General features: G+C 43.5%; 1 protein-coding gene across 5 annotated transcripts in view; it reads left to right on the top strand.

Annotated features, from left to right (window-relative positions):
- Positions 1 to 23,479, top strand: part of PHACTR1 (phosphatase and actin regulator 1) — a 342,596-nt gene extending 319,117 nt beyond the window's left edge. For 4 of the 5 annotated variants that reach the window (XM_065667330.1, XM_065667331.1, XM_065667334.1 and 1 more), the window contains 5 exons: positions 2,334 to 2,389; positions 7,292 to 7,353; positions 15,805 to 15,945; positions 19,145 to 19,221; positions 21,488 to 23,479. In XM_065667330.1, the coding sequence (XP_065523402.1) occupies positions 2,334 to 2,389; positions 7,292 to 7,353; positions 15,805 to 15,945; positions 19,145 to 19,221; positions 21,488 to 21,503 (352 nt within the window). In that variant the 3' untranslated portion in view covers positions 21,504 to 23,479. Of the gene's footprint in view, positions 1 to 2,333; positions 2,390 to 4,483; positions 4,781 to 7,291; positions 7,354 to 15,804; positions 15,946 to 19,144; positions 19,222 to 21,487 lie in introns of those variants that run through there. The other variant, XM_065667332.1, reaches the window with a different exon arrangement.
- The last annotated feature ends 273 nt before the right edge of the window (positions 23,480 to 23,752 follow it).

The following is a 23,752-nucleotide window of genomic DNA, read 5'->3' as shown; positions in this document are numbered from 1 at the left end:
AGTGGTTAGTAGGTCAAGAGAGGTTCTCCTCCCCCTCTTCTCAGCCTTGGTGAGGCCGCATCTGGAATATTGCGTCCAGTTCTGGGCCCCTCTGTTCAAGAAGGACAGGGAATTGCTTGAAGGAGTCCAGCGCAGAGCCACAAAGATGATTAAGGGAGTGGAACATCTCCCTTATGAGGAGAGGCTGAGGGAGCTGGGTCTCTTTAGCTTGGAGAAGAGGAGACTGAGGGGTGACCTCATCAATGTTTACAAATATGTAAAGGGTGGGTGTCAGGATGATGGAGCTAGGCTTTTTTCAGTGATATCCAGTGATAGGACAAGGGGCAATGGGTGTAAACTGGAGCATAGGAAGTTCCACATTAACATCAGGAAGAACTTCTTTACTGTAAGAGTGACAGAGCACTGGAACAGGTTGCCCAGGGGGGTTGTGGAGTCTCCTACACTGGAGATATTCAAGGCCCGCCTGGACAAGTTCCTGTGTGATGTACTGTAGGTTACCCTGCTCTTGCAGGGGGGTTGGACTAGATGATCTTTTGAGGTCCCTTCCAACCCTTGGGATTCTGTGATTCTGTGATAATGGGGTCTATAAAATCCCATTTGACTCTCATGGGGAACACAGGTTTTTGTGGCTGGCTGTTACTATGGGCTCTACCAGACATCATGGAGAAGAATCCCATGGTTTGTAAGTCCCTGAGTAGCAAAGTAGTAGAGGGTGCATGTAATACTAAGGGTATAATTGGAGGAAATTTCTGTCCTCTGTGTGGAAGCAATGACACAGTGAAGTGAAAGTTTTGTTTAAATTCATCTGCTTCATGGCAAGTGCCCCAGTAAACACATGGAAGACTTAGTCCTTTTTGCAGATCACCTATGTAGATAGATAAAACTTCTGCCTTTTGTTAGAAAAGCTCCAGTGTGAACTGTTCTTGACGGAACTGTTAATGGAGTTCTTCAATCCCTGTTTTCTTGGAAAAGGGAGGACCTTTCTGGGAGCATTCTCTTCAGACCAGTTTCTCGTTTTGCTTGTTGTGTGGTTTGTTTCTATAGATGCAGCCGCACACTGGATGGCTGGAGTCCATCATTAACATCCCTCTGATGCATCTTCTTGAAAGCATCATGGTGCAGTGGACTCAAAACACTGTATAACTCCGTTCCTGCAGGCACACATGGTAGGGCTAAGAATGGCAATTTTTTCTCATAAAAAATGCAAAATAAAGTAGTTTTAGTTGCCTCTCGGTGACGTCTCCCATTAGCAACAGCTACTGTATCTTAAAGATGGTAATAGCAAGCACTTGAATAGCATGCTCTTTCTTCAAAGTACTTTGCAGACATTCTTTTCTTCTGAATTAAGGATAAGTTCCTGTCCTTTTCAACACTTCTTCAATGAGATAAATGTTCAATCTGCCATGGGAAAGAGAAAAGCTAGTGATTCCACATTCTCCGCTGGAATAGGTGTATTCCCTCTTTCAGCTGGCAGAGACTGGGGCCCCCAAGTTGGGAATGTCCCTGAATGACAATGTCTGACGGAAGAGGAGGCTCTGTCCTGTCATTGGCATCATTGACAAAACTCCTATTGACTCGGAGGAGAGTATGAGGAGGCCAAACAGTTCTAACTTCTGATGTCATCTCCTTGGTTTACTTTGTTTTCCAAAGACCCCTTTGTGCTTCTCTCCCTTGCTTTGTATTCTGAATATTCAGATCATTTTTGTGCTTGGGGTCCCCACTTGTAATTAGATTGTGGGTTTTGTGACCCTATTATGTACAGGTTGACTGGAAGTCATGCGGATGCTTCAATATGAGATTTAGTAAAAGCCACAAGAGGAGGAGGGCAGTGAGGGTGCAGAGGAGGAGGAGGGCAGCTGCTATTGTTCTGTCGTCAGCGCTGCCAAACCATCCCTTGTTTTTTCTGTGGCCTGTCTGTGTGTCCAAATGCTGTTTGAACAAACAGGGTACAGTCAGGAGGCTGGCAAGAGGGCAGCGAGAGGGTTAGCACGGTCTTAGCTAGAAATACTTGCACGAGTCAGGAAGCAAGCATGGGAGGAAGAAACTTAAGTAGAGACATCTGTGTAGCTTAGCTTTCAGCAGCTCTGCCTGGGGTAGGGGTGGGAGAGTCATGCCTAAGATGACATAACGTATTTTGTCTTTCTTGAGTTGAAAACAGAGGAAACTGCGAAAGCGAAGCATGGTCTGTGTCACGCATGGTCCAGGCGTACCAAGTACATAATGGGGCAGTGTCAGTGCTTTCTGCTCTGCCTCTCACACCCCAAAATAACTTTTCAAGACAACTGAGGAGAATGTGATATGGTCCAAAAACTGATCTTGGACTTTTTTCGCAGACGACTGAGCCAGAGGCCAACTGCTGAAGAATTGGAGCAGAGGAACATACTGAAACGTAAGTCCTGATACCTCTGACAATTAACCTGAAGCTAGTTTGGGTTAGTTTAGGTGTATGTTGGGTGTTTTTTATAGAACATCAACTATTCTGTACATGAATCATTAATAATAAAGAAGTGTATCATAAATGCAAATAAGCATGCAAGTCTGTAGCAACATCCAGAGCTGCAATTCTTTAAAATCAGAGTCAGTAAATTCACAAGAATGAACTATCTATGGGGGAAAAAAAACCAGACTTTAAATCTCTTTTGCAAGTCCTGTTCCAAACAAAGAGTTGGTCATTCTGAAAAGCTTTTGTGCAGCTCTTACACAGATGAGCCTCCTGTTATAAGTTAGTAAAGACATTAAGGCATAGCTTGATTAGTTTTCCTAAAAATCTTTACAGCATCTAGACTAGGTGGAGCCTTTATTCAGTTGAAGAAGGAAACCAATGTGACTTGGAATTATTTCCTGAAATGTTCCGCTGAAACTCTTCCTTTAAATCAGCCAAAAATTTGCTGGTAGATCCTCAACATATGATACTTTAAAGGGGCAAAATACCATTTAGATACCCTGAGCTGGGTTAAGTTACTGGACACATTGCCACCAGCTTCAAGGGAAGCTGGACTGAGTCCAGCACAAATCTTGTAATCTTATGAAAGAAAAGGAAAAAAAATTACAGTTTCTTTACTCACATTGAAGCAGTTTGAGTATTAAAAGAAAGCTGTTTATCTCACTGTTGTTACTTACAGAAAACAGAACAAACAAGTTCTTCTCTTCTCTAGTTAGTAAATGCATCATTCCAGGGAAATTTTTGAAAATTACTACAGGAAAAAGTACTTCTAACTGGTACCTTATACATGATGTCTCCTTAGGTAGGAGAATTTACCTTCTCCTGTTGTTCGAATAACTGCATTGTACAGAATCATAAAAATGTGGTAATTTTCTGAAAATTGGCAGAACTGATTGATTAAATACTTCAAAATCAGATTCCTGGCAAGTAAATGATCATGTTAATGGTCAGTGGGGTCTTTTCATTTGTTCATGTTATTACATGTCAGACAAAGAGAAAGAGAGAGACACCGCTATCAGTGCAAAGAGGAGAAAAGGCTGGACAGCAGAGCAGTGTGGGCAAGCCCGAGGCTTCCAGAAAAGCCATTTGTTTGGGGCCAGCCCCATTTTGGTAGCAGTGCTCGTCCTGCCTACTCCTAACTCCCATGACTGGCTGCTGGAGGGAGTCAGGGGCAGAACCTGGGGATATAGGTGGCAGATCCAGATGTGGTTGCCTCAGAGGGGGGTAGCAGAACAGCTGGAGGAGGAAAAACCTGCAACGTGGCTGGTGCCAGGCTCAGGCAAGGAGGGACAGAGGCCAATTCTCTGGGCAGCTCATGTTGTCATCCCGGGACTTAGGAACAAACATGTGTCATGCACCACCTGGCACTGGTGCGTGACCAGTAAACACCACCCTGGCACTGGTGAGGCTGGCTGGGGGGAAGTGGAGGTCTTGGGCAGCTGCTTTGGCAGCAGGGTTTGAACCAACATCATCAGAGAGGCAGCATCTCCAGTGCTGGGTGACTTGCAGTAATTCCAGAGGTCACGTTGCTGATCACAGCAGTCACATAGCAAGCTGAAGATCTCTTACATTTCAGGGGAATTATCCCCTGAGTCACATTAGTTTCTTTTTGAATTGGATAAAGGCTCTTAAATGACGTGGATGTGTTTGAAAATTTTACCCTGAATCCAGAACAATATTGTATTTTCTAAATGGAATTTTTATAGCTTGGTTCTTAAGAACAGATCTGCCCCAAAACATGTGTGTCTTGGTAGACAAACAGCTTCGTAATTACAGGAAAAAGTAATGTGGGATTTCCAAGGCATCCTGGCTTTGGTGAAACACAGCAGGAAAGGAACAAAAAGTTAGAATAGTTACGTAATTTAAAAAATAAGAAAGCATAAAAATGCTTCACCCTTAAACAAGTAAATATAAATAGTGTCTGGTTTGTACATCACTGTGTGTCATTTCCCTAGTCTTCTGAGAAGGAGAATTATAATAAATACAATAGAGAAAGAGACACAGGCAGTGATAATGAGTGTAAATTCTCTGCATAAGCAGGTCAAGCAATTTGCCAGAAGCCCAGTTCAGAGAGGACAAACACAGAGGCACAAAAGAAAGCCCAGCAAGTTCCCAAGTAGACTACATAGGATTTCCTCTGCAGTTAAAGTTGAAATCTCCTTGATGTAAACGTCATGTCCGGTACCATGTGTAACTGCATTACTGCTCATTCTGCTGGGAAGAAATAGACAAAATGTGGTGGGACAACCAATTTTTATACATGAAGTGATCGCTTCCTATCTCCGTGCAGCTGCAACGATTATGAGATGGTCATCTTTATTGAATTACAAGAGCAAAGCATCCATTGTACAAGTTCCACTACTTGCTGGTAGCAACAGTAAGATTACAGTAGGCACAGCAAAGAAATAGAGAACAGGGACACTGGTGCTTGAAGGGTCCTTCACTGAAGTATGACCAATTTACTGGCTCTTATTTAAGTCAAAGCAATGTAGTGAGTGGAGTCCAGACCTGCAGAGTTAGTGTGAAGACTGAAGAACACTTTTTGAATTTAATACATGCTGGCCAAGTTTATGAGGAAGGATTTCTCAGTCCCCCTCATGCCCCATCCCCCATGGCACTTCTCTGATGGATACAAGTAGTTCAGTTGTCAGCTTGGCACATCCATTGCATGAGTTCCTCACAAAAAATGATGGTTAGGTAGGCTCTGAGGGTCACAGGTTGTACTAGGGGACATTTCACACCAGCACAGAAATCAGGCCTGAAAATCACACCCACCCGCAGCATCTCCTGAACACATAAAGCAACAGTAACTTCAGAAGATGGACATGACTTAATGAACTTAAAACCAGCTAAAACTAAAGTCACTTTCTGGTTTTGGAGGAGAATGTGTTCCTAATTCCCCGCTTTTACATGACCGAGGCCTTCAGCCTGCCTGGCTTCTCTGAAGGTGGGTTGCTGGGCTGAGAGGTGAGGAGGAGAAAAGAAAGACATCTTATACCAAGTACAAAAGTGAATGGCCATAAGTAAGTATTATATATAACTCCTTGGCTGCTTGCAGTTCTACCTTGACTCTGTGTGGGCTCTGCTTAGCACTGTGTCCCTCTGGCTTAATCTTACAAGGATTTATTAGTGGCTCTATTTCTGAAAGTAGGCATATGCAGGACAAGCTCCTCCAAATTTGAAATACAAAGGGAAGAACAAAACTGCTAGAGGAGCAATTGCTAGAAAGGAATCCAGCCCAGCAGGACAGGAACTGTTGAAAGAGGAAAAATGTATTTATCAGTGTGTGTATTCCAGTTACCATTTTAAAAGCCATTTGTGACTCCCTGCTGTGTTCTGTTCTTTTTACTCCAGGATCAGTTTCCTTCCTCCTGAAAATGGAAGCGGTATTTTTGTTAAAGTGGCATTTAAAGATCAGCAGCATATTGTAAAACATAATAACATTGGCTGGCTGTTTGTCCTCTTTGGTGGCGATTTCCCAGCCCTGTGAAGTCAGTGAGCAGTTGTGACAGGTCTCTCAGCTCTCCTGCCCTGAGCAGCAGAAACCTGCCTTCCAGCCTAGCCCTGCTCACCAGCTCAGAGCCCTTTGTGGTCTCTGAACATCAGGTCTTGTTTCTGTTTAGGGAAAGCCCCAGTTTTGAAAAATTGCATCTCCTCCACTGTGTGCAGACTGGGTTAGGGCTTCCTTACGTTATTTTTGGCTGGTCCCAGTTGGTTAGTGGGAGTGGTGACCTGTGCTCTCATGGCTGAAGAAGTTACTGCTGGCGGTTTGTTACTGCCACTGTGCTAGAGGTGCCTGCTTCTCCTGCAGGATCAGTAGACGGGAACATGGGATTCCCCCCTTGGGTTTAATTCAGTCCAAAGTTGGACAATTTAAATCAAGCCACCTATTCCAAACTGGCCTTTGAAGTCCTTAATGTCCCCTGCAGAGAGTTATTCCTGCCTGAGCTAGTCCTATCTGAGTGAAAAATGAATCACACCAGGGGTAAGGGTACTTGTTGGGAAAGCTGATGAGTTGTGTTCACTCTCCTTTGTTACACACAGGCATGATTGGAGTAAGGAGCAGTTCAGCTGTCAACAAAGCAGTGGAAACAGATCCTGGTTGAGATCAGTATCTAAAAACCTGGGCTCTTAGAGAGTTTCAATGAAGTTCAATGCAAAGACAGGCATGACAGCCTGCTTCTAAGTTGAAGAAGAGTTAGTATACTCAAATGTTATTGTCTTCTTGAGGGATAATGTTTGAGACTTGCCCTGGTATGAACTTGTAACATGATCTTTTGGCTTCATGTTGAAAGTGAATTGCCCTAGGATGTGTTTTTACACGCCAGTGTGTTGTGAAGGCTCATGAAGAACACTCTCTCCCTGCACTGCTCAGGTCACGGAAAGCTGCAGATTTTGCCTGGCACCCCTATTCTCATTTTTTTTTTTTTTCCATTCTCTCCAAAGAGGAGCTGCAAGAAATTATTCTGTAAATGGAAAAAAAAGTATGTTTCTTTTCCAACCATTGACCTTGCATCCTCACAGAATCCAACCGTATCGTAGCTGAACCCCCTGAGGCCACTGGACCTGTGGGCTGCGAGACAGTTTCTGAAGAGCTGGCTTGCTGCTTGGCCCTTCTAGAGAGTGACACACATGAAGAGGTACCAACATAGGGAAAGGAAGGAGGCTGTAAATGTTTGATGAAGTGTGTGAAGAAGCGCAGTAGCTAAGGATTGAGGAAGTACAGCAGCCCCAGAGGGACCCACTGTGCATCAGAAACATTAATATACTGATGGAGAGGCTTATTTTGTTGCATACTGTGCATGCCTGACAAGTCCACAGCCTGAGATCCTTGTAAATCTTTTACAGCCCGGAATGAGCAAGAGGAGCAGGAGGAAAAACGAGAGATAAAGCGAAGGTTAACACGTAAGGTGAGAAACAACTTTGATCCTATTATGACACTACTGTAACTTTCTCCCTGCACTGCAGTTGTTTGCCTTTTTCCTTTTCCTCAGCACCATTTTCAAAAGTACAGTGTGAAACAAGTCTTTAAAGCAGTCTTTAAAAGAAATCACCAATGTTACAAGGTGTAAGTCCACAGAGTGAAGTGAGCCACTTTGCAAGCTATTGCTGGTAACATCTTGAAACAAGACAAAACTCATAACTGAAGGAGCTTTGAACAGCAAAGGGCAGAGAGCCTAGCACTGGTCCAACCCTGCTTCCTGTAAATGTAATGGCTTCTGCAGGCATTATGAAGAGAGCAAATTTAAAACAATGCTGATTGCATTCAAGAATTCCATCTATAAAAAGGCATAAAACTGGGAAGTAAACCTTTTCTGAAAAGGGAGATTGTCACTTGAGGCATTTAAACTAAATAGAGACAAGCACTCACAAATGGTGTATAGTGCAGAAAACAATCTTGTATTGGCAGGGAAGGACGAACAAAAAAGCATAGTTTGGTTTTGATTTTCCTCCCATTTGAAAGTCATTTACTCTTAAAACTGAGGAACAGTCATTTCAGATATGCATATTCAGCTAGTGTAAATGTCTGCAGATGCCCCAACATATATAGCCAATAATGCATCCTGTTACCAAGGATAAACTTTATTTCACCACTGACATATTTCCTGTCTCCAGAGGCAGAGAAACCCCCCTTAAGTACTCACGTGTTTGTGAAGCAGTACCAATCCTGTACATTTTTTAGGTGACTTAGTCTTTTTGACCTATGTGGTCACAAATTTTCACAGTATAAATAATGATGAGGAAAGGGCTCTAAATATATATGGAAAGGTTACATTCAGAGAGCTGAATTGCTTTCTTTCATGGTTGAAAATCTCATGCCTTATTCTCAGCTCACGTAAATAAGCAGAGTTCTCGCTCATCAATGGGAGAATACTGCTGTTGTCTGCAGGAGCTAAGAATGCAACCCAGAGAGCTGTAATATTATTTTTATAACACTTAAATTCCTGGCAACAATGGCAGTGATGGTCTCACATTCTCTCATAGCACTGTCTGAAAGAACCTGCACTGCAAATGTTTCATGGGACTTAGGCTCTGCACAAGGGCTAGAAATACCATCTTACCAGGCTTTCAGTTTCCCTGTACATTGACAGGTGGACACATACAGGAACCCAGTCCAAAGCCTGATGCCATTTGATGAACATCTGTAACAAATAAAAAGCAAAGCTTCCCATACCCAATCTGCTGCCTAAAAAGTGAGGGCTTGCTAACTCCACTAGCATTATTGACATGCAGTTTCCATCCTCCGCTGTTTTGTAGGAAAGGTACAAAGCACATGAGTTACCTGTTGCAGGCAGAGGCCACAGCCACATGCTCAGTTAACACATCCAGGCTGCCGTAACATCGCAACAGTGTCTGCTCCCTGAAACCTCAGCAGTCTTCTGTGAGATTTCTTTGTCTTATTTTCACTTTTAAGTAGGAACAGCAGTGACAGCAGCAGCAGCCTGAGCCCCTGGCAGCTGGCTGTTTAATGTTCATACCCCTGTTCCCAGTAACATTCCTTTTAGCCTTTTTGTGGCTTCTTACCTAGTAAAGATTTTTCTCCCTCATGTTTGTGAGGTTGGTAGCAGCATGACTTGGCACTGTTTGATTTTGATCATCTTTTTAAACTGTTGTAAATTGACCTAGTGACACATGTAATTTGCATTAAAAAGAACCACAGGCCTGGTCTAACAACAGATTTTGTTCTCACCTACCAAACATACTGTCATAAAAGCTCAGAAATCACTAGAGGAAAGTGTTTAAGTGGATAGATAACAACTAGAAATGCCAACCACCTAGTGAATCCTGCAAAAATAGTTGTTATTCCCCAGCTCTGTCTTTCATGAGCATGTCCCAGATGTGTCACTGTGTCTGCAGCAGAGTGGCAGACTCCTTCTGTTGATTTGTACTGAAGTCTTATTACCAAAGGATTTTAAACCTCAGACTGAGCAGAAGTTTAATTGAGCACGGCAAGTGGTTTTGCCCAGCAGCCTTTTCTGTTTGCACTGAGTTTTAATGCACACACATGCCCCCGGGGTAAATTCAACATAAGGAAAATACGCCACATTGCTTCCTTGCGACCATGTGTAGTTGGTAATAAGAAGGGAAGGGGGTTCTGCAGAAGCTGGTGATGAGACTTTTGACCTTGCACTAGAATAGCTGCTACTGTCCCTGTTTTTTTCAGTGGCGTCATTCCAACTCCAAGGGAACAACCTACTTCATCCATTAAAAAGCTGTTCTTAAAATTCCTTTAGTGCTGACATTTTGTTACAGTATTATGATGATAAGTTGTAACATGACGTGCTGTAATAAGTAAGATTACCTTGCTAGGTCTAGACACCTTATAAAGTCAGCAATAAATATCCAGTTGAATCCATCATCTGGACAGGCAATTTCTAAAAGAAAATTTAGATCAGGTGACCTATAGCAAGCTGCCCCTTTAAGCACTTTTCATCCTCTCAGACTCATCTAACTCCAAATTAACTGGGCATAGGGATTAGCTGCCATTCAAAGAGCAAAATGGAGGCGAATGCTGTTCAGTGCAGTTTCTCCGTAGCTCATGTCCCTCCTGTCCAAGGAAAGGTGAAGGGTACTTGCCTGTCACCTGAAATGCCCATGGATAGGTTCTGTACATCCAGCTACTGCTGTGCTCCTTCTTCCTGCCTCTTGGGGCACACTGAGCAACTTTAGGCACATTGGATTTGCAGCATTTGAGTGGAGGGACATGTGGACATTTTTTCTCTGAGCACCGCTCTTGGCCCACAAGCCTATTCTAGGAACATTAATGTGCAAAAGCCCTCTGGGAGTAGTGTTGCAGGTGGGTTCCTTCCATGAGGAGATCTGGACACTCAGGAATTACTACTAAGAATGTATCCACTCTGAACTGCAGTTAATTTGTCCAAGCACTAAGGCAATTAACACAAGCCTGAACTCTTTCTGAGGACTTACATTAGAGATAGAGTTGTAGCCTGGATTAACAGAACATGTTACAAATCACATGCAAAGAGGAATAAAACTCTTCTTTTCCTATTTTCTCTCATCATGCTCCCCATTCCCCAGAGCTGTTTATAGCCTCTTATCCCCCACTGTCAATAGCTAGTATTTCCCAGAGGTCTAGCTCCAAAGCTAAAAATCTTGTAGCTGTCACATCAACAACCAAAATGATGAGGTGTGGCTGCTTCTTAAAATCCGTACAATAATCTGAAATCTTCGCTCCCATTGGAATCCTGCCCTGGTACAACTGAAACGTTCTGTTCACTGGTGCCGCACTGGGCAATGTCTTGCAGTTCAATCTTTTCTTTAACTGACCTCTGCTGGCTTGCATCAGCACGGGCTGTTCAAAATAATGAACTCTTGAGAGAGGTGGGATTCATCAGAGGGAAGCAGGGAGGGGGGAAAAGTCAGAGAAGAAAAGAGGGTGGGGGTCAGTTTGGATAAACTGCACTTAATAGTCAGAGGGAAAGGTCTTCTTCAGGGCATTTTCATCTTGTCCTGCACCTGCATCTTACCACAAAAGGTGAGGAACAAAGAAGAGGGTTTGTGTGCACTGCTAGTTAGGATCTGTAGTTTTTCACCTTGGTTTCTTCCTTAAATAACAACCATAGCATTTTAGCAAGGTAACAAAGTAGGCAATAATGAAGTGACAAGACAAGAAGTGGAGCAAACTCAGCATTTCGCATTTGACTAAATCCCAAGACCAGCCTGGCAAGAGTACATCCCCTTCCACTTTACCTGGTGGCAGTGCTTGGTTTGCTTCATTTCCCATGCCAAGAACAAAGGGTGTTAAACCTTCTCTTGCAAATTGGCTTGGTATTAAAGCCTGAAATGTGCCCGTTTCTACCTTCAGTGATCTAGAATATATAGAGGAAAACTTAATCTCCAGTGACAAGATATGGGAGGTCCTGTCCTCATTTATTTTACACTGCTTTTGCATTAATATAAATCCATTTACTTCAAAAGGTATTTTTGCCCTGGTTCACACTCAAATAATGAGGTCACTCACCACACAGTTCAGTGAGACCCTTCTCTCCACTTGGAGCACCACTGCCTGGTGAAGGCTGTTGCATCGTGTCCTTAACCGCATCCTTTTACTGTAAGTTACAAATGTGCCCAGTTCATTCTGCCTCTTAGAAGCAGCAGTGCTCATTGTCAGATGTTGAGCAAAGAGGACTGTGTAGTCTTAAGCAATTTTGACCTAAGAGACTGCAGCTCACATGTCATAAAAATGAACTCCGAGGTGAGATCTCAGGTGAGATGTGCCTTCAACATGGACACTGAACTGACACCTACAGTGGAGACAGTTTGAGCCTGTTCTGCAGGTCTGTTTCCCCACCTGTTCAAGAGTTAAGGGTGCTCTGGGTAACCCAAACATACTGAGACACCCTCATTCTTAGCAGCTCACCAGAAACACCTGCAGTGGCATGAGAAAGAGTCAGGGCAGTTTGTTAACTGTTCAATTACTGTAGCTTTAATTAATGGTTTTTAGAAAACCATTTGATGTGGTTGTCCCTCTCTTTACATTTAGTATGATCAGGTTGACTTTTTAATGTACCGAATATGGTTTTGTGTGTTTATATATGTAAATGTATGTAAATTTATGGCTACACATGAACTCTGTAGTATAAGCTGTGGATTTCAGGACTCTCTCACAGCCAGAGTGCTGGCATGACAGTCAGTGCATCTCTTTTCTGTTCATAGCTCTGCCCCAGGCCTCCTGGGTCACCCTGAGCTGGTTGTTTGGTCTCTGTGTTTCACTTGCTCCAGCTGCTCTGTGGCCATGGGGATGCTGCCCACCACTCTGATGTGGTGTATAACTATCTGAAATTGCAGTGACTGCAGGTTTCTGAAGCAAAGGCAGGACTTCTCAAAACAATGTACAGTAATAGTTGTATGACTTCAGAGCAAAAGAAGCATCAGCTTTTACTCTGTCTTGCATTCAGGTGTCACTTAAGATTGAAAAATGCATGTTAGTGCCAAAGTTTCATAATGTACTTATGCCCTTGACATTTTTCATGTGTAACTCAGTGCACTGTTCTTCACACCCACCCAAGGGTTTCAGTGATGTGAAATGTGCAGGTGATGCACCTGATTCGACTTCTGTGCACTTGCAAACATGAGAATTTACTTATGTGACTCAATATTTACCATCATTCTTTGACTTCAACATATACCCAGCAAGCCAGATTAGCTGTTTAAGACCCTGTGCAAAATTGAGGTAAATACCAGCAATGAATTCACATTGCCAGCAGAAGCACCACTGCTGCTGTGGCATTTGATGCTTTTGCCTTATTGACACTGCCTATAGCCAACAGCCTGGCACTGTATGTTTCAGTGTATCAACAGCCACCTGCCTTCTCCTTTGTACAGACTTGCTAATTGCTTTGATTAGCACAAATGTGAAAGCTGGCTAATGTCAAGAGCTGACAGAAGCTGTAAAACAGAGCTGGTCGTTTTTTTAAAGCCCTCTATCAGCTTGAGAAGCTCGTAGCAGTTCCTGCTTTCCTTGTAGCCATTTAGGAAAACAGAGTTTAATTCACAGCATTTCATATTCTGTTGGTGTCATCAGTGTAGTAAGACATCTTATTTAGGAAAAAAAAATCCATTCTAAGATGAAACAACATCTAGGCTATGTCCTGAAATGTTAAAAGCTGAGAAATGTGGAGATAAGGTTGGTGATTCATCCTTAATTCATGCTGTTGTGTGAAAAGAAGCAGTAGAAGCAAGTAAAGATGCAATCTCACCCTTATCTTTGAAATTTTTGAGTACAGCCATATTATTTCAGCATGAAAATTCTCTGTTTCCATAGTCAGGGGTTACATTCTAAATAATCAGAAGCAAAACTCTGCTGTGCTATTTGGATAATAACAGTATCAGTGCTAACAAACCTGCAGCTCCTAGTACTACAGCTACTAGAAAAACCTACCAATTTGGAATCACATTCAAGATGAGGTCAGGACAGAGAAGCCTCACTGATTGTGTAACTGGGATTATACTCCGAGTGTGGGATAGCACTTCAGTTTTCTTGCTTTTGTTAAAAGCCCCTCTGTTAACTGCAGCGTGTGTTTGGCTTGCAGGTGACTTAGGTGTAGGTATCAGGGCTGCAGGCTAAAGAGACAATTCTGTTCCATTAGAACAAAATTAATGATTTTAAATCTAAATGTGCTTCAGTCTACTTTATTGTGCCCTCTGGCTTTTCTGACAGGGTACTCCAGCTCAGAGAGATATTTATGCTGTTGTCTAAAAACAGCCAAAAAAGTTATGCCTGCTGTGTATGCATTTTGCTTTTTGAAAAGCAAAACTTGGTGTAGTCTGAGTTCAGAAAGGCGTGCTTCTTGCTAACCTCACCGGCTGACCTTAGCATGGCTGGCCTGAGTGTGGGTATACAAAATGGGGCTTTTCTTGGGAAGCATTGGGAAGAAAGAGGAGGAATGTTGTGTGACAACCACATGCAGAGCAGCTCACTCCAGGAACCTTCATACCTCCCATAGAAGAAGGTGGGTGTGAGAAAACAGTCTAGTGTTAAGATCTTTGCAATATTCAGAAGTTTTGAAGTTGTTCTTTTTCAAAACAGCAAGGAGCTTTTCCCCTATTAAATGTCATGATTTACCATAAAATGGCTCTGGAGGTCATACACAAACTGCTGAGCTGTGATTTGACTGATGCCAGCTGTCCTAGGCAAGGGCATTATGTGGTGGAGTGTAGGGCTGTGCTCCTGGTTACACTTCCTTTCTGTGGTTTCTCTGCCTTTGGTGTGTACAAAAAGGCTGGGCTGCAGCCAGGAGGAATAGAACCTCATTTCTGTCCTCCTGAGCACCTTACAGACAGGGCATTAGTGCCCCTCTGCAGACACTCTGCATGAGGTGCTTGAATTCAGTTTGTGAGCTCAGGGTTATTAGTGTAAGGAGGGCAACCCCACTGTCATCTCCCATCGCAACCATCTTTTCCTAAAAATAGAAAAAAGAGGCAACCATGCATGCCAAGAACAAGCACACAGGTATTTAAGTCTAGAGGCAGGATGGGGTGGTGCAGCTATCTTGCATCTGCACCCAAATGCTGGGGAATGGTGGTATTTTTCACCCTCCACTTAGCGTCTTGGCTGGTTTGAATCTTTAATTCTCCATGGAAGATGAAATGCAGGGAACTGAGATACTTAATTTTGGACAAAGGTGGATTCAAGAGCCTTAATAACTTTACAGAATAGAGTCTCAAGCGTTTTATGAAATATTTAGACCTTCCACTATTAACAAAGGTGAATTATTGTAACGCATACCTATTCCTAGTGAGTGGGAATAGTATGATATTAGTCTATTAGTACAAATTAGTACAATATTAGACTATTAGTACGAATAGTCGAATACACTGTGTAGCTAAGTGTTAGCAGGATATTATTTTCCCTCATGTCTGATGTTTCATTCCAATAGTGAGACTTTTGCAGCTAATGTACAGCCATGTGCACACATATGTGAACTAGTTGTGTAATTGCTTTTGACATTAACCAGCATGCTGTGCATCCAAGGAGAATTGATCCCTGAAAGCCAGTTCCTGTCCCCAGCCATGTTAACTGACTGTATAATAGGTGGACTACCAGCACACTACTGTTTCTCATTTGAGAGGAGAGTTTTGACTGTGGCTGCCTCTTCTGCTGTGGAATTTGACAGAAATGCTTTGGAACAATGAAGATGCTTTCTTTGCATGATACCATCCACCCTTGCAATTGTTGTTTGGTTTTTTTATGCTTGTAGTATTCAGTGTAAACTGTTAGAAGTCAAATACACTGTGACACAAAATAGAGCTGCAGCATACAGTGACAAGTTCAATAAGCACTACTCATCATCCTGCCTACCTTTTGGGGAGGTTAGGACAAGTCTGGAGAAATCAGAATGGTAAGGAAAGTAGTTTGTCACCTTTTGCACATAATTCAGGGCAGGAGCATCCCGGTGCCTTTGCCTGACCCTTCCCAGGCAGCACAGAAGCACACACAGCAGCTCAAGGCTGGGGAGCATACAGCCCTATGCAGGTAGTTTTAAAGTTGTCTTGTGGTCTTTGTCTCTTCCTGAGACATTGCTGCACTCCAAGACTTTCCTGTGTTACCTCTCATTTCTGGCTGGGGGATCAACTTCATCCTGGGATTAGGGTGTCCAGCCATAGCCACTTCCCAAACAGTGAGCTGCTCCAGCAGCAAGGTGGGATGATGTTCAAGGTGCTATAACAAGAAGTTATCTCCCGCGTAGCAATTCTGTGCAAGGTTGGCAAAAAGAATGGTGCTGGGAATGTCTGAACCCCCGTAGTGATGGTTGTAGTAAAACAAATCCCCAAGCAGCACTCTGCAGGGAAAAAGTGACATCCTGATATCTTTTTCCACTCCTTCCTGAAACCTGCAGCTGAGTCAAAGGCCCACGGTAGAAGAGCTACGTGAGAGGAAGATCCTCATCCGCTTCAGTGACTACGTGGAAGTGGCAGATGCGCAGGACTATGACAGGAGGGCGGACAAACCCTGGACACGACTCACAGCCGCCGACAAAGTAAGTGGAGCAGCTGTGGGAGAGCCATGATCTGAATAGAGCATGTCACAGCAGACAGCATCCTGTGGGTCCCACAGGTCCCATGGCCATCAAGGAATAAACCCGCACCTAACATCCCTTCCACACACACCTGTGGTTTCTTCTCATTCTTTAGGTTTGTTGTTTGAGTCATAAATCTTTGGCAAGAAGGCTTCTTTATGCGTGGGAACTAGGAGCGAGGTTAGCAGCACTACACCTTTTAAACACAGGCAAAAGGATATCAGGGCCTTTGAGGAAGGGTCTTAATGGCAGCCGTGTAATTTCTTTGTTGGTTTTGGTCTTGCCAGAATCGCTGTGTCAGGACAGAACAGGCCTGGGTGCAAAAATGCTCCATCCCACCAGAGCCAGGTAACTTCTCTGTAGTGTGTTACAGCAGGGGCCTTTACTCAGGATTTCTAACTAAGAGTATTTTAAGCACTGAAGTGAAATTGCGTGAGCCCTGCAGACAAAGGAAAGACACATGTTTGGTACTGAGAGCACTGTCCTCTGAGCACTGGTGGGACTTTCGCTAAGTGGTGTCTCTGGCGTCAGAGGTATTTGTGGCATTGGTGACAGAGGGGTTAAATTGCTGGCAAATCGAGTCACATTTTGAGGGTCTTAGTGTTGCTTCAGGAAGATTTAAATAGTTTATGGCCACTGTAAGAAAAGAAGACTATGAGGCTGATTGGTGATTCCAAAGCTTACAGTCACTCTATGATGCCCACGTAATTTTAAAGACTTTCAGGTACCTAAATTCAAGCCTTGCCTATTTCTTTGCTGTGATACTCATGCAGCAATGGAGACCATGATGTCAAATGTTTAGAGCCGGAGCAGGGTTTCTGGCCATGCCACCCATTTATGGTGCTGTTTTGTTCACAGAGGAAAGGGCAGCCTGTTACACTTGTATAATTTAACCAAAGGCCTTGTATAGTTTCATGAGCACTGGTTTACTCCTTGACAGGGCTTTTTTCAGTTTAGTTTTGGATATCAGCATAAACTGATCTGAAAATCAGAAAAATGTCCTCTGGACTGCTCACAGGCCATAACATACAGGGTTGAATTAGCTTTTCCCATTTTATCTCACCATGTTGGACGAGATTTTATACGACCGACTTAGTTTTCTTCTCCCAGTTGGTGGGAGGGAATCTATCTCCAATTGGTTCCTCAGCCTTTGAGAGATCCCTGTCTGGGATGAAAGGCATGGAGAAACTTCAGCTGGGAAGGGGGAAGATTGGTGTCCAGAGAGGTCCTTCCTCATCCTGTGTCTGTGAAAAGAACAAGTATTAAATACCACTATTAAATGTAGCCTGGCAAAGAATTCAGCATTAAGACAAAGTACTTTCAGCTCACTTTTTCATAATGCATGTGCAAAGTCAGTACCCCGACCAAAGGGCCTGAGTTCTCCAAAGGAATCTTTTCTCAGTAATGCGGAAGAAGAATTGTTTGTCACTCTAATATTAATGCCCCTCATGGCATAAGGAAGCAGGTATTTCTCTTTTGGCTTTGGGTCCTGTGGCCAGCGTTCTGATTTCTGCCATTCAGATGACCTGCTTTTCCCCACTGCTGTGTCCACTGTTGGAAAAAATAGCCAGACAAATTGGAATCGACTCCACAGTGCCTGACAAAGTTGCAACATCCTAATAATCTTTTAAGATTATTTTCTTCCAGAGCTTTGATTCAATAACTGTCTTTATTGGTCAGCACAGGCGAGGTTTATTGAAAAACAGATATTAGTAACAGACTTCTGTGTTTGTCAGTAAATCTTGTTCTGTGTGCTGGATGTAGGGAATTGCCTTCAGTCTGACTTCATCTTTGCCAGGTCTGACTGTGATAGGAACAAAAAGGGCACTTTTAAATCTGTCCAACAGACAAGGGATGCAGAGGGGAATAAATGTCAGACCTTGTGGGAGTAAGCAGCCCATGTGGCCTCACTGAAGTAGCAAATTGGTCTGCCAAAGGTGGGCCCTTGCGTTGCTGCACCACCATTGCTCTGTCCCAATAGATGGAAGCAGAGCCTGACAGACGTTCTTAGGTAAATTAAAAACCAAAGCTGTACAGAAAGAGCACAAGGGGCTTTTTCTGTGCATCACAGTCACAAAACCTATCACTTAGGGCTTGTCAAGGCAAACGTAGTTAGTGCCTGGATCAGTGGCTGTTGCAAAAACCCTGGTTTGGGCTCATGCTGTTTGTGCCAGTTTAGATTTCCTTCATCAAGAAAAATTCCTGACAGTCCGAAGGTGCCACTTGCATCCACTGATGCTGATGTTTTCAGTATCACAGGGAAAAGCAGCAGCACACTTGGACCCAGGGGAGCATTAGGCCACAGCAGCCACCTTGCACATCCTCTCCAAATGCTCCCAGTGAAACTCACTTGTGGTTTACAAATACCACGGGGTCGTCAGAAGCCTTGACTCTAGGCTTGGGACTTGAGCCAGTTTTGCTGAGCACCGCCTCTACCACAAAGCTGATTCCTTTCAACTCACCTCCTCTATATTTTTATTATTCAGTACTTCTCTTCCTGCCAGTCAGCCCTGGTTTTCTTTTCCCTCAAGGACAAGCCACAGAGGCTGTAGGTAACCAGGTCTCCTGCAGATGCTGAATACAACCACCTGTGGCTAGTGTTCTGCTGGATTAGTGTGTATGGCACAGCTGGGGCAGAAGGGAGGAGGAGGTCAGAGTGGTACAGTTTGAGGCAAAGCAGAGGGCAGGGAGCCAGACATCCGTCTTTCCCTCCAAGGTAACCTCAGCCACTTCAGGTAACTTCACCCAAGGAAATTCAAGACCGCATAAAGGCGGGAGACATCCCAAACATGAGCCTGGCAGTATCCAGGCCCAGTTTACTCACAGTCCGGCTCCAAAGCAGATTGCTGTGTTTGAGAAACTGTGGCGCGCGGTTTTTTTTACTCGTGCTTATGCTAATTTGGATTTTGTACGTGATAATGTTTACACAATAAGCAGAATTGGATTCTCTGTCTGTATTATCTCTGATACGTTCTCAAATTAAGCAGTTCCAATGAAGCATTTATCTCTTCCCTTGATGTGATTTAAAATATGTTTATATCTGTTCCTTTTCATATTTTAAAGCTTTATGGTTTTCTTCACTTCTAATATACTGAGAACAAAATGAACTTATTTTGATCCCTCTCAATTATACATTTATGAGTTTATTTGTCCTTTGCAGGCAGCCATTCGAAAAGAGCTTAATGAATTTAAAAGCAGTGAAATGGAAGTTCATGAATTAAGTAGGCATCTAACAAGGTAAGCTGAGATTCATTTTTTAAGACTATCAATGAATACTGTTGATTTCAAAAGGAAAACGCAGCAGCTGCTTCTCCAACGCCAACTGAACACACCGTGAGGTCTAGACAATGTGTAGAATTACAGGCTGTAAAAGAAACTCACACAGACAAACTCATGCTGCCCCATTACATGGCGTTACACAGCCATGTGCTGTCTTTTTTAATGATGTGTAACATCCCTTTATTTTTTAAGTCTTGATGCTCTAGCTGCATGTCTTTTCTCTTGATATTAGAAGTGGTGTTGGTGTCTGAAGGAGGACAGGGAACTCCTGCAGAACCAGCATGTAGGCATGAATGAGCACACACTCAAACCCCACTGAGCATACAGCTGTTCCAAACTACGTGTCTCCAACATGCGGGTTGCTCAGTCCTGCGCTCCACATCCTGCCATAGGCAATGCAGTGGAGAAATAGCAAGACTGACATGATGAGAGGCATTATTTTTTACACTTTTAGACTTTTGTTTGTTGTTTAAAAGGTTAGAGGCTGATGCATTATCCATGACCCCAAACTAACAACCCTCCTCTCTGCCAGGCTAGGGCTGAGGCATGCTGGAAGGTCATTACACGTCCCCTCACACAGCCTGTGCTGAGCCTGCTCTGGCTTTGATGCTGAGATGAGCTGAACTCCTGGCATGTCAGCTGAAGCCAGGCCTTTGCAAATCGACCTTAACCCCTGCTCACTGTTAGACATTAAAGACAGGTGTTAGGTATTGGAGACAACTGACAGTCAGATCTGATGCAGAAATGGAGCTGCCCGTTTATTAATACACTCATCAGCTAGATGCTCATGAAATACGCAGTCAGCACTGTTAAGAAAAATGTAGAAAAGCTTCAGGCAAAATTAATTTTGTATTAGGGGATTTTCATGTGCATAAATTAATAATTATATTAAAATTCACCACATGTATAATACACATACTCCCTTGCAGAAACGATCTTCTGTCTACTTCCTAGCATGTGTTAGGGTGGTTGCACCAGGGTTTGCAGTAACAGTGCTGCTGGAGACAAGCCAGCTGCCTTTGAGCAACAAAGTCTGGAAGAAGCTTTAGGGTGTGCAGTTGGCCTGTTGATCCCGGTGACTCAGCCTTTGGGGGACGTTTGGCTCACTCCTCCAGGAGAGCAATGACACATTTAGAAAGGATGAGGCTGTTTTGTTTTAAAGGGAGTGTTGTTACAAGGAGTCAAGCTACAACTGACAGCTCCATTGACTTCTATGAGGTCTTTAGCATCCCACAAACATAGAGATTGGTTTAGTTTTCAGAAGTCTCTCGGACTGCTTGGCTTTCACAGGTTACTGGGCAGTATTTGCTTCTCTCACAGTGTTGGGGTGAGCCATGACCCTTTTGAGGTGCCACTGTATCTGAAAGCTGCTATGTGACTTGGCTCGCTAAGTCTGAGCCAGGCATACTCGGGGCTATAGCTAATGTAATAGAAATTGGAATAAGGCCTTGCCTGAAGTTCAGCAGGACTTGCTGGTTAGACAAGTAGCTTTGGGAAATACTCACTTGAAAGAAGGATGCTTAAACAAAATAGAGTAATTCCATTAAACAAACTTAGATAAATCACCATTATAAAATCATTAGCAAGGTAATGAGCTATTCATGTCATTAAGCAGTGGCATGAGCTGAGCAAAGAATGTGAGTGTTGCTTTACTAGTGGGACACATTAATTAATTCATAATAGAGTGAAAAATCAAAGCCTAAATAAAAGACCTCTGCAGAGCTGACAAACCCACGGCTCCTGACACAGGGCGTACATGGAGAAAGCCTGGCCATTTTAGCACTACTTGCCTCTTTAGCCTCGAGCACTAAGGAATAATCGTACATGAACAGTACGTACATCTTTGTGGCTGAGGACCATAAGGTTTGTCTAAACCAGACAATTTTTTTTTAATCAGTCATGGTGTGGTCTGCAGGAGGAGTGGCTGGTCTGAAATGGCTCACTTGGGGATCTGACGGGGTAGACCCAAAGCATATTACTGTTTGGTAGGTTTTGGTGCAAAGAGCATCTGCCTATGAACTGCGTGTCAGACTGGTGAGCACCAAGAGGTGTGTGTGTCTGTTTCTGGGTCTGCAGTGCAGCATGGCTGATGTCAGTGCTGCAGGAATTGAGCTGCCTGATGGTGTCACGGTAGCAACTAGCTCTCCAGGTTTCTCTATGTACAGCATGCATGTAAGGATATTATCTTACTATTTCTCTTTTTCCCTCCCCACTTGTGTTTTAGGTTTCATAGACCGTAGCAGTTCAATTCTACCTGACTACTATGCCATCTTCAAAACATAACTATAAGGAACCATAAGTGCTGGTATTATTCACTTCCCCATTACGTACAATGTAAATCTTCTGAACTGCCTTTTAAAAAAAAAAAAAAGTAGAAAAACAAATCTGAAAAAAAAAATAATTGTATTTACATGTGATGGGTACTGCAGCATCATCAGACCTGCTGGTTCAAGCTTCAGTAACAGAAAATACCCCTGGTGGGAATTGTGCCAAGACTTGGCATCTATGTATAAGACTTTACTGGCATGTGGATTTGCCATACATGTTCAAGCCCAGCTGGTGGTGCATCCATTTCGTCTTCAGGCACCCCTCATCCTGACAAGCCTCTGTCATCAACTCTAGAGAGCCCTGAGATGGTGTTCAGGGAAGCACTGGCCTGGGTGAAGGCTCCAAAAGATGAGCACCTATGACATTACAGCACTTAAACCAAACACTCCTTTCAGGCTGCAAGCACCTTACAGGGACAATGAAGGAGCAAAATTACTCTATGGGCCAGCCCATCTGTGAATACTATCTGACTAGAAAGGCTTTTCTTTCCCAGGAGAAGTTTATGGCCAGTCAATCCGCATTGTTCAGCTCCCAAGCAGAAAAAGGCATCAGCTGTAAAGTACAGGACACCCTACTGAAGGCTGGTTCAGTTCTACCAACTCTTTATTTTTCATCTCTGATTTTCTAAACCCAGTTGTGAACCCATCAGCAGTAAATGACAAGAATGTTGAGGACAGGCAAGCAAAACCCATCTCTTCATAGTCACTGCATGGCATTCACTCAGCTTGTAGTTTGTTTTTACACCCAAGCCTCATGACTGTGTAAGAGCCGACATGCACATATGGCAGCAAGGCTGGGATTCGCACCGGCTCTGCAGAGGGACATGCACCAGAAGGAGCTGAGGATTCGGTGAGCAATATCTATCCTTGCTGTATCAGGTGTTTCAAGAACTGATCCTAAACTCACACTGAGAAAAGCGTGACAGACTGTGTTACCTGGCCTAACAAAAGGAGTGTGGTGCATTGGTATGGATGGTGGGACTTCTCATTGGCACCCACAGCTGGGGCGTAAGGACAGCAATTCAGAAGTGTTCTGGTTTGGTTTTAATTTATTTTTATTATAGTGGTTTAGCACACAAACTGACCAGGTGGAGCTCAGAGAGCGGGTCACTCTGGGCCTGGTTTACCTGCCAATTTAAACACATGCTTAACACTAAGTAAGCATGAAAACAGCCTCACTGAATTCAACAGCATGTCTGACAGGCTTAACTGAAGCTGAACACATTCAAGTGCTTTTCTGAACTTAGGCCAGCACCTTCCAGAATCAAGTCCTTAACTAGTATAACGCCAGCAAACTGGGGCAAACATTGTCTAGAAATCATTTCCAGCTCATACAAGCAACTATTATGCCATGGTTTGGGTCAGTGGCCCAAAGCACTGTAGCAACTTTAAGAAGCTCCAGATTATTACTTCAGGACACCCTTTTTTCTTCCCTAATAGCTATTTTGCTTTGACAGTTTGAACAGAGAGGCCAAAGTTTTTTACTACAGTATTCCTATTAATTATTCTGTTTGAGTTTTTTTCCCTTTCTGTCTTCCATGTACCTACCCACCCCCTGTGCTCCCTCTCTACCTCCCCTGATGACGTGCTAACATTGCCCTTCACTGATCATGGGCTGAGAAGCCTCTTGCACCTGAGCATTCAATGGCCAATGCTGCTGCACAGTGCCAACAGTCCTGCCTCTTCTGAGGCCTCCACCTCATTCCTCTGGGGGAAGGAGTAAAGCAAAAGGACCTGCTTTGGCACCTATCCTGCCCAAACACTGGCAGTATGGCTAAAGCACTCCATTTACATTTAGTGATGGTATTCGGTACATCACAGATTTATCTCCGTCGAGAGAGACAAATGAAAACGTTTCTTCTCATCTGTGGCCACCCTTGCAATGCTGTACATTAAGAACTGGCTTGTAGGATGTTGTAGGATGGAAGATGCTACACAGGAAGTAAAAACTAGCTGGTTTCTGGTGCCTGATGTGATACGCTTCCCAGACGGGGTAAGGATTTCCAAAGAAACACAATGATTTCTCTATCACCAGCTCACAGTTGCTTTAGATACAAGTTCATCTTTAATGTGCAATGTTATCAGCTCAGTGCAGCAAAGACAGAGCACTTACCTACCAGCCAGGAACACACTGCTGTGGGTTAATTTTCATGAAAACCTGG

The sequence above is a fragment of the Lathamus discolor genome, chromosome 2, assembly GCF_037157495.1.
Source record: "Lathamus discolor isolate bLatDis1 chromosome 2, bLatDis1.hap1, whole genome shotgun sequence".
NCBI classification, from domain to species: Eukaryota; Metazoa; Chordata; class Aves; order Psittaciformes; family Psittacidae; genus Lathamus; species Lathamus discolor.
The sequence above is the reverse complement of the archived record's forward strand: the minus strand, read 5'-3'. Positions and strand labels throughout refer to the sequence as shown.